A 10,848-nucleotide genomic window follows, 5' to 3' on the forward strand; every position below is an offset into this window, starting at 1 on the left:
CACACGTATCTTCCACTCCAATTTTAGACAATTTCCTTTTTGTTCCAGTTTTCGATACTACTGTTGTTCATTCAGAACATTTGTTTTCAGCAAGTTTGCTCAACGCGCTGCTTAATTTCAACTCAGCATCCACTTCCATCATCTTCCCATCCAACATTTTCCAAGCCGTATCCCATACCCTCGATTGGAAAGGAAAGGGAATCAGGTGGGCCTTCTATTCAACTGTGGTCACATGGTTACAAAAGTGACATGTTCTTTTGCATCTGGGTTGAGCAGGCAGTGAAGTAGAGACTTAACAACAGTTTAATTTTTTTTTATAGGGCATATGGCTCAGGTAGGATACATCTCACATGTTCCATTCCACAGTTTGCTTATACAAAATCAAACAAACCAAAACAGGCACAGGAAGTGGAGCAGCTCCGGGGCCAAGCAGTAAACAGGGCTCCAGTATACCTTCAGACTACATTCACTTCATGTGGGCGGCCATCTAGAACACAAACACAGGGGGGTCCTGTGGGTGATTTTTTTACATTTATTTGAAATCCTCATGTCTTACTAATTGTTKGATCCAAATCAGATGTTATGTTATGGAATCGTCTGAAATCATATGGAACATCAATTAGCCAATAGGAGGTCATCTTGGGGTAATGAGGCAACTTGTCACACCTGTGACATAGACACGATGCCAATTTGGCAAGTGCATGGTCGCGTTCCACTGCTAAGACGTTGCATGCATCAACCATTGGTTGTGTTACCCTGCTCAGATGTTGCATGAATCAACCAATGTTGCGTGCGATGTCATCAACTGTGCAGTCGGGCACCAGATTGCTATAACATATGATGTGATTAGCTGATAGGCCTACATAAAATACCTATCAAGGYATTGTAAGATCTGTATGTGTCGGCAAAGCCTGGGCAGAGGATTGCGCCCTAGGACTTGTGTTGTGATGGTTATAGAAATGTGTGGGAGCTAAATGTTACATGATGAATGCAGTCCAATTCCTAGCCTACAGTCAGAGAAACATTTATTTTCAACATGTAGTCTAATTATCCGTTTGTTTCTTWCAGCCCTCCAAATAGGTCTATAGACTAGTTGTTAGCTTTAAACATCCCACACAACAGATTGTAAAAAGAAAATGAAAGAAAATGTAAGACACCAACAAAAGATACCCAGCTAGTGCATAACGTTCTGAGAACCATGTTTCTTAGAGCTTGGTGAGAGCGTTGTTGTCCTATGGTACTTTTGCAAACAASCCTACCAAAATGTTCTGGGAATGGTGCAGGTTGGTTGCTTGGCTTTGGAACATTCTCAGCATATTTAAGGAACTTCTCAAAATAACGTTATTTTCTTGTTATTTTAATTACTTTAACAGAACGTTTCCTAAAAGTTCWAACATGGTCAAACTCCAGAGATCAGGCAGATGATTAAGGACCTGCTGCCTGGACTCCCGTGCAGCCACTGCCTCCTCTAGCAACCAGGACACCAGCGCAGCCTCCAAGGTCMACAGGAAGAAGCTCACTCCAGAAAACCTCCTGAAGATTGAGACCCCTGGCGCACGGGCAAACGGCCTGCCGGTTACAGATCTATGAACAGATGACATACACCTGGGAGACTGTTGTCCAGCCCACCTATTGTTGTGGCTGCCCCAGGGTCCTTGCTATGCTGCTCAGCCCGTGTACTACTACAACACCTGGATGAGCTACCCCCAGTATACGGCTATGTGTACTGAAGAGGAGGAAAACATTAAGCTCTGAAAAGAGTGAACAAATCTCTGTATTTCTTTTTGACAGCTATGAGGTTGCAGGTTCATAGGTYCATGCCTTGCACATATGGTTCCACAGTCAATGTATCTGAATATAAACCAGAAATTCTGACCATGGATAATTATGGCTAAGAGTATCATATTTAATGTCTGGCTGATATAATAAATTTAACATAGGTTATACAGCTAAACGAATCATTAGAAATGATGTAACACAAATTATCAAATCACTGGCTCATATTTCCTAAAAATGGGAGGAACCAGTGGAGCTATGTCCAAACCAATAAGATATGAGGCGTGGCGTGAGAGGACCCAACCCGATTCCAACAACATTCTCTTGGCAGAACAAAAAGTGTCAGTATAAAACTGAGACTACACTGTAGACATCATATCCAACAACAAAAAACGTACAACAGTGTGAGAGGTAAATAAATAAAAACGAACATCACAAAGAGTGTTTGGGATTTTACATTTTTATTTTTGGTCACTTAATGCTCCGTGCGTAAAATGCACATTTGGTGCAACCTACAGGTAACTAGATACACCACATCAATTTTGCGCTGAACATGACCGAGGAAAATAGTAAGTCGTTCAACAACCATCCATGCAGTCCAACGGGAACTGCCAGCTCGATGTCGCAGGACGACTCGGATTCGGACGTCCCGTCCTCTCCAACCGGCTCCGATGGACAGGCGCCCAGGCACTCACCCGGCGAAGGGATTACCCCAAAACTGGACACCGGCGAGGAGGATAACCGGTTTCCCGCGTGCATCCGAGACGCGGTGACTCAGGTGCTGAACGGATACGACTGGTCGCTCGTACCGATGCCTACACGAGGAGACAGAGCTCTGAAAAACAAACCCCATGTGAAGCGGCCAATGAACGCGTTCATGGTGTGGGCGCAGGCGGCGCGCAGGAAACTAGCGGACCAGTACCCGCATCTCCACAACGCCGAACTCAGCAAGACCTTGGGGAAGCTATGGCGGTCAGTAGAGATGTATATATGTAATGGGGGATATAATACACATCTGCGTGCATAATGTGCCTGCATAGAACGTGGCACAAAAATCTGCAGTTAATTAAAATTGATGTACACAATGTTCATTGCTGACAAGTTACAAAATAGTTATTATTACTTTATTAGTCTTGTTTCCTAAAACGTACTGCACAACATTGCCTTTTCATCATGATTACCCTAATTCTACATGCCATTTACATGATATTCATTATGACATCCAACATTGTGCATCTTATAGTAGTCCACAACTCAACCCAACCTGTCATCAATTTCCAGCCTGCTCTCTGAAAGTGAGAAGAGGCCATTTGTGGAGGAGGCAGAGAGACTGAGGGTCCAACACAAGAAAGACTACCCTGACTACAAGTACCAACCACGGAGAAGGAAGAGCACCAAGCCAGGTCAGAGTGACTCGGACTCCGGGGCTGAGCTGGCCCACCTCCACCCGGGCCAGATGTACAAGGCTGAACCTGGTCTGGCCAGACCGACCTCCATGGGGGATGGACAACATCATCTAGAGCGAACAAGTGAGTGGCTTTCCCCATTCRATTCATTTTTGCATTCGCGATCAATCGATATTCAATAATAACAGTTAGTCCAAAGTTTGGAAGTGACCTGGGCATGGTATTTATCTGGTCCTCACTAGAGGATCTCTTTTAGTTGTGCGGTATGCAGRTTTCCCCTTTTTGTTTGCATATGGTAACTAATGTTCAGGCATCTGTTGTGTCTTTTCTAAAGGCCAACCACATGGACCCCCCACMCCCCCCACCACCCCCAAGACAGAGCTGCACCTGGGGGTGAAACACGAGGGCCGGCACCCTCTGGATGGTGGTCGGCAGAACATCGACTTCAGCAACGTGGATATCTCAGAGCTGAGCACTGACGTCATCAGCAACATGGAGGCCTTCGACGTCCACGAGTTTGACCAGTACCTGCCACTCAACGGGCATGGCTCTGCCGATGCACCTCCCAACCACGGGCAGGGGGGGCAAGGACCCAACCCCCCCTCTGGGWCCCTAAGCTCCTCCTACGGCCACTCCCACAGCAATGCCTCGCCTTGGGGTCCCAAAGGGCCGGGAGCGGGGGCGGCACCCCCTTCTTCCTCCTCGTCCTCAAGTAACAGCGATGGCCTTCACCACAGAACGCAGATCAAAACGGAGCAGCTGAGTCCCAGGCACTACAGCAGCCAGCACTCCCACAGCTCCCCGCCACCCCACCCCGACTACACCCCCCTCAACTCTGGGAGCTGCCCCTCCTCTGCAGCCTCCTCCTTGCCCAGCCCCCAGTGTGACTATGCAGACCTCCAGAGCCCCAGCTACTACAGTGCCTACACCAGCTACCCCGCAGGTCTCTATCAGTACCCCTACTTCCACTCCTCTCGCCACCCCTACGGCAGCCCGCTCATCAACAGCCTAGTTATCCCTCCACCCCACAGCCACAGCCCCACCACAAACTGGGAGCAGACTGTCTATTCCACACTCACCAGGCCTTAGACTCAGCACTGACTGCCTATGGTGCCTGTCTGACATGGCTTTCACATAGTCTGTGGGATTCTTCTGTCTGTGCCGTGTTAATGAGGACATGACACAAGGCTCAAGATTGGACATTATTCAAGACCAAGTGCCTGCTGGTTTTGTCACGATGGACAGAGAGTCTTTACACACAAGCATGCATGAATCCTCCGTGAGGAAAACGTGGACCGCACTTCTGTTTGGACCACATCACAAATTAACCCAATTCTATATTTACTTTTTCAGTTCCTTTCTTGTTCAACTCTTCATCTCAGATTGAATAATTATTATAACTTTAAAATATTATGTTTGTATTTATGTTTTATAATACAATGTTTTATTTTGGAATGACCATTGCAGTTAACAGATTTATCAAACTAACAGTAATTCCATTTCCTATTCACATCACTTCAGTGCAGTTCCATTCCTTGTCTGAAAAGAAGCCGTGGATTTCACTCAAGGCAACAGGTGTTCAATTATTTTTCCTACGAATGGAGTTTACTAGATTTCAGGGTTGAAGGAAATAAGTTAAACGATCTACCATACGTTGTGATTGACTGGACAGCTGGACTAAGGACAGAAACGGCCATACTCACCATGTAGCATGGACCGCTAAGCCCTGTGCATCTGCTGCACTTGTCAACATTTGAAGAAGACATGTCCATTCCAGCCCAGCAGTTCTGTATGGATGAATGCTTGTATTTCCGAAACTCCAAAAACATGGAGAGACTGCCTAATGGACATTCCAGGTTTTGATTATTTGACATTTATACTTGATATGTCGACTGGAGTATTTGTATGCTGGCCCTATGATAACCAGCGACTTGTAACTGGCTCTTGTAAACGCTTGATAAGCTTAGTGTGGGATGCTGTTTTATGTTTACCTTTATGATGAAATAACTGAATTGCAGAGTAAGAACTCATGCCGAGCCATTAAATACGTTTGCCCACACACCTTTTTCTGACAATTCTGAATATTTTTGCAAATGACAGATAAATAAACATAACATTTCTGAGTAGTTGGGCAACATTTCTTGAAGACAGGCTGGATGCTTGCCATGCAGTTAGAGAGTGGGTAGTGTGAGTGTGTGTGTGTGCGCATGCGTGTGTGTGTGACACAGATAGAAAGCAATGCATTTTAAATGAGCCATTACTTTGTTAAAGGTTTCTATTTCTCCCTTTATCTGGGGAAAGAAAAGGACATTAATTGGACCAATAAACAACAACTGCATCATTACCAAAGGCACCAACAAGCAACAGAATATGGGGAGACTTAACCACAGGGGAGACTTAACCACAGGGGAGACTTAACCACAGGGGAGACTTAACCACAGGGAAGACTTAACCACAGGGAAGACTTAACCACAGGGAAGACTTAACCACAGGGAAGACTTAACCACAGGGGAGACTTAACCACAGGGAAGATCTAACCACAGGGAAGACTTAACCACAGGGAAGACTTAACCACAGGGAAGACTTAACCACAGGGAAGACTTAACCAAGGGAAAAATTGAACCACATGAAAAGACTAACCAGCAGGGAAGATTTAACCACAGGGGAGACTTAACCACAGGGGAAGGAACTTAACCACAGGGAAGATTAACCACAGGGAAGACTTAACCACAGGGAAGATTTAACCACAGGGAAGACTTAACCACAGGGGGGAAGACTTAACCACAGGAAGCTTAACCACAGGGAAGATTTAAACCACAGGGAAGACTAAACCACAGGGAAGACTTAACCACAGGGAAGACTAACCACAGGAAGGACTGAACCACAGGAGACTTAACCACAGGGAAGACTTAACCACAGGGAAGATTAAACCACAGGGAAGACTTAACAAGGGAAGATTAACCACAGGGAAGACTTTAACCACAGGGAAGATTTAACCACAGGGAAGACTTAACCACAGGGAAGACTTAACCACAGGAAGATTTAACCACAGGGAAGGATTTTAACCACAGGGAAGATTTAACCACAGGGAAGACTTAACCACAGGGAAGATGATCCGAACAGATGGGATGTGGGTGGCTTGTGAGCAGAATACTCTTTAGTTAGAACTCATTTTCATTTATAGCTGCCTATTTCTGTATCTCAGACTGTTCTGCCTATTGTTTGCCAAGACGTTTCCGTAGAAACTCAACTAGACGAGGATAGAGAAGAGAGACAGATTGTTAAGAGTTATTGACAGAAATAATCAGGTGTCATTGCATAATAACAGGTGTTTGATTATACAAATGACGCATGAATTACCGCCATCAATTTCCTCACTGGAATGGAGAGATCATCCCATGAATATGGACACTGTACACAGACCAACATAACTATTGCACAAACCAAAGCCAGGATATTTAGACAGATATACTGTACCTGGCTCATGGGTTGCTATATCTACTCTCAGGCTATTCTAAATGCCCTACGTTTCTTYCCTTGAGTTTCACTACAAATATGATGGTTAGTGATTTGGGGTTCCACCCACTTTTAATTACTTCCTGAATGGTGAAAAGACCTGGTGAGTCTCACTGGGTTGCCAAAGACAACAAGCTGCCAGACAGAACCAACATTGACTTACCCATGATGCAACACGGTTCTGGAGCCAGGGTGGAGGAATACATCAGGAGACCTTACTGACACTGTGGTTAGCCACACACTACTACTGTATAGGTGGGAAAGCAGTTCCAACTAATTTGGATGTGTAAAAACACACAGAGGTAGTTCAAATTCTGCTAAGACTTGGCATGGAAGAATCAACACATTTTGGGTACAGTTCCATCACCTACAAAATCGTAATTTCGTCAATGCACACCCATCCACACTTACAGTATAGACCTGTCAGACAGCAGCGTCATTTCCTTCCAAGTCTCTCAAGTTAAGTTCTGTTTAATTGGTCTTCTTAATTATTTTGAAACGTTTATAAGGTTTCTCACATCTTTCTCATTTTCCATTACAGCTGTTAGMAGTTAAAGCAGATAGAAGTGTTTCATCCCATTAGAAGCAGTGAAAGGGATCCCTTGTGTGTGTGTGTGTCTATCCAGGGACTGTTATTAGATTAGTGCTACAGCTTCGCCATAGCCCTYCTTTAGACTTTAGCAACATGAAATGCCATCCGACTAACTTGAAATAGACTGGGGCAGCAGTGTAATAGACKTATAACAGTCAATTAGACCTAACAGCTCTACTGACGCAAGTCTGGTCTATGTGATAATCTCTGTCTCAACATAACAGGATGCTACTGGCAAGTTGTTCCTGTGCAGTGCAACAATGACAAAAGGATGAATAACAGTTGTTSAAACGGCAGGCCCATTTATATTGTTCAATCTAAGTAATAGCTTCTATTTTCTACAAATACATAAATACTGTRGAAAGTCTAAGGAGGATCCAAGACATTGACGTTCCCAAAGATACTGTACATCTCTCATTTCAACGAACAATAGTGCCCTYTGACCCTTTGCCTTTGAGTGGTCTGGAGTGGTCTGTGACGGTTCACAATGCCAGAAACAGAGAGACCGTGAAACCTCACTGTGGTGACTGAGGTCAACCACAGCACRTTGCCTTGGCGCCAGTCCTTGAAAAAGCATCTAGTCCCTATCTTGCAGACAGAGGGATAGCCCGTCTCTATGCCTGACCAAAAATCTGCCAACTCACTCATACCATATATMCGCTTTATATGTTCAGTACATGTACCTTTACAGCATACTATTTCATATGAATAAAATATAAATGCCATTGTTTGCTGTATTACCAATAGATAAAGACAATGTTAATTTACTCTTGAAAATTGAGCGAGRGAGGGAGAAAAAAGTAAAAAAGAGAGAGGGAAAGAGAGAGTGAAGGCAGCATGTGGGAGCGTGTCCCAGCTGTYACTATGACGATTGGGCTGCAGCTCCATGAGCCTGACCCCCTGAAGCTCTTAATCCTGACCCCCCAACACACACACACACACACTCTCCCCATTCTGAGGGGTATCCCTTGAGGATTTCCCGCCATGTGGATCCTACATGTCAATGTGTTACGATGTACTGGAAGTTCACGGGAAAGGCACATAGTTCACAGAACAGGCACATACTGTACGTACAGTGCCTTCGGAAAGTATTCAGACACCTTGACTTTTTCCACATTTTGTTACTTTACAGTCTTATTCTGAAATCTATTACATTATTTTTTCCACCAGCAATCTACACACAATGCCCCATAATGAGAAAGTGAAAATAGGTTGATACATTTTTGCACATTTATTACAAATAAAAAACAGAAACACCTTATTTACATAAGTATTCAGCCCCTTTGCTATGATACTCAAAATTGAGCTCAGGTGMATCCTATTTCCATTGATCAATTGATCATCCTTGAGATGTTTCTACAACTTTATTGGAGTCCACCTGTGGTAAATTCAATCAATTGGACATGATCTGGAAAGGCACACACCTGTCTGTATAAGGTCCCACAGTTGACAGTGCATGTCAGAGCAAAAAACAAGCCATGAGGTTGAAGGAATCGTCTGTAGAGCACAGAGACAGGTATGTGTGGAGTCACAGATCTGGGGAAGGGTACAAAAACATTTCTGCACCATTGAAGGTCCCCAAGAACACAGTGGCCTCCATCATTCTTAAATGGAAGATTTTTGGAACCACCAAGACTCTTCCTAGAGCTGGCYGCTCGGCCAAACTGAGCAATCGGGGGAAAAGAGCCTTGGTCAGGTAGGTGACCAAGAACCTGATGGTCACTCTGACAGTGCTCTAGAGTTCCTCTGTGGAGATGGGAGAACCTTCCAGAAGGACAACCATCTCTGCAGCACTCCACCAATCAGGCCTTCATGGTAGAGTGGCCAGACGGAAGCCACTCCTCAGTAAAAGGCACATGACAGCCTGCTTGGAGTTTGCCAAAAGGCACATAAAGACTCTCAGACAATGAGAAACATGATTCTCTGGTCTGAAGAAACCAAGATTGGCCTGAATGCCAAGCGTCACGTCTGGAGGAAACCTGGCATCATTCCTACGTTGGAGCATGGTGGTGGCAGTATCATGCTGTGGGGATCTTTTTCAGAGGCAGGGACTGGGAGACTAGTCAGGATCGAGGCAAAGATGAATGGAGCAAAGTACAGAGTGATCCTTGATGAAAACCTGCTCCAGAGCGTTCAGGACCTCAGACTGGGGCGAAGGTTCACCTTCCAACAGGACAATGACCCTAAGCACACAGCCAAGACAACGCTGGAGTGGCTTCGGGACAATTCACTGATTGTCCATGAGTGGCCCAACCAGAGCCCGGACTTGAACCCGATCTAACATCTCTGGAGAGACCTGAAAATAACTGTGCAGCGACGGTCTCCATCTAACCTGACAGAGCTTGAGAGGATCTGTAGAAAAGAATGGGAGAAACTACCCAAATACAGGTGTGTAAAGCTTGTAGCGTCATACCCAAGAAGACTCAACGCTGTAAGCACTGCCAAAGGTGCTTCAACAAAGGGTTCGAATACTTACGTAAGGGTGATATTTAAATTTTTAATACATTTGCAAAAAATTCCAGGAACCTGTTTTTTCATTGTTGGGTATTGTGTGTAGATTGATGAGGGAAAAAATGATTTAATATATTTTAGAATAAGGCTGTAATGTAACAAAATGTGGAAAAGTCAAGGGGTCTGAATACTTTCTGAAGGCACTGTATGGAGACATGCGCTAATGGAAGCATTTCCTGGCCACACAGACTGGCAGGATTCAACACTCTACCACACTTTTCATTTTGTAGACAATCTTATCCAGAGCATCTTACAGTATTCAGTGCATACATTTTCATACTGGTCCCCTGTGGGACTCAAACCCACAACCCTGGCGTTGGAAGCGCCATGCTCTCCCAACTGAGCCACACCGGACATCTAACCATAACTATGTTACTATAACTATGTATTACGATCTCACTGTTATAACCTATGAATTACATTTTTTGTAACAACCAACCCCTTGAGTACAAGGTCTGTTTGCATATGTGTAAGCTGCACAGCAGTTATCATGCTCCTTGAGCGGGAGTTTGTGCATGCATTCAGCACACGCCAGTCTATATCTACAATAATATTGGTTCTCCACACTTCACAACTGCTCAGCCGCACTTCCCACTTCCCTCTGAGTGTCCATCCAGCAATCAGCTTAACACAAGAATTCTCCCTGGTTGGAAGTCTCCCTGGCTGGAACTCTCCCTGGATGGAACAGCTGTCTGAGCTCTCCAACTGCCGCCTCTAGGAACAGCTGTGTCTGTCCATGTCCACTCATCAGTCAGCACAGAGAATCACACAGCTTTGGAGGGTGCCCGCTACATATCCATTCTGCACACATGCATACTGTGAGAACACACACACACACACACACACTATGCTAGGTAAAGTGCCGCCTTATCTCAGTTCACTGGTCACGATGGCTACACCCACCCGCAGCACGCGCTCCAGCAGGTGTATCTCACTGATCATCCCTAAAGCTAAAACCTCATTTGGACGCCTTTCCTTCCAGTTCTCTGCTGCCTGCGACTGGAACGAATTGCAAAAATCTCTGAAGTTGGAGACTTTTATCTCCCT

At 45.0% G+C, this 10,848-nt stretch overlaps 1 protein-coding gene across 2 annotated transcripts; it reads left to right on the top strand.

Moving 5' to 3' along the window:
- The first annotated feature begins 2,109 nt into the window (after window positions 1–2,109).
- Window positions 2,110–5,308, top strand: LOC111978669 (transcription factor Sox-8-like). Of its 2 annotated transcripts, none has more exons than XM_024008867.2 (3): window positions 2,110–2,748; window positions 3,058–3,305; window positions 3,493–5,308. In XM_024008867.2, the coding sequence occupies exons 1-3, from the start codon at window positions 2,330–2,332 to the stop codon at window positions 4,269–4,271; spliced, it is 1,446 nt and encodes a 481-aa protein (XP_023864635.1). In that variant the 5' UTR covers window positions 2,110–2,329; the 3' UTR covers window positions 4,272–5,308. The 2 variants fall into 2 exon arrangements, with proteins under 2 accessions (XP_023864635.1, XP_023864637.1); XM_024008869.2 differs by having other exon boundaries at window positions 3,517–5,308.
- Window positions 5,309–10,848: the final 5,540 nt, after the last annotated feature.

Source organism: Salvelinus sp. IW2-2015, linkage group LG18, assembly GCF_002910315.2.
Source record: "Salvelinus sp. IW2-2015 linkage group LG18, ASM291031v2, whole genome shotgun sequence".
Lineage (NCBI taxonomy): Eukaryota > Metazoa > Chordata > Actinopteri > Salmoniformes > Salmonidae > Salvelinus > Salvelinus sp. IW2-2015.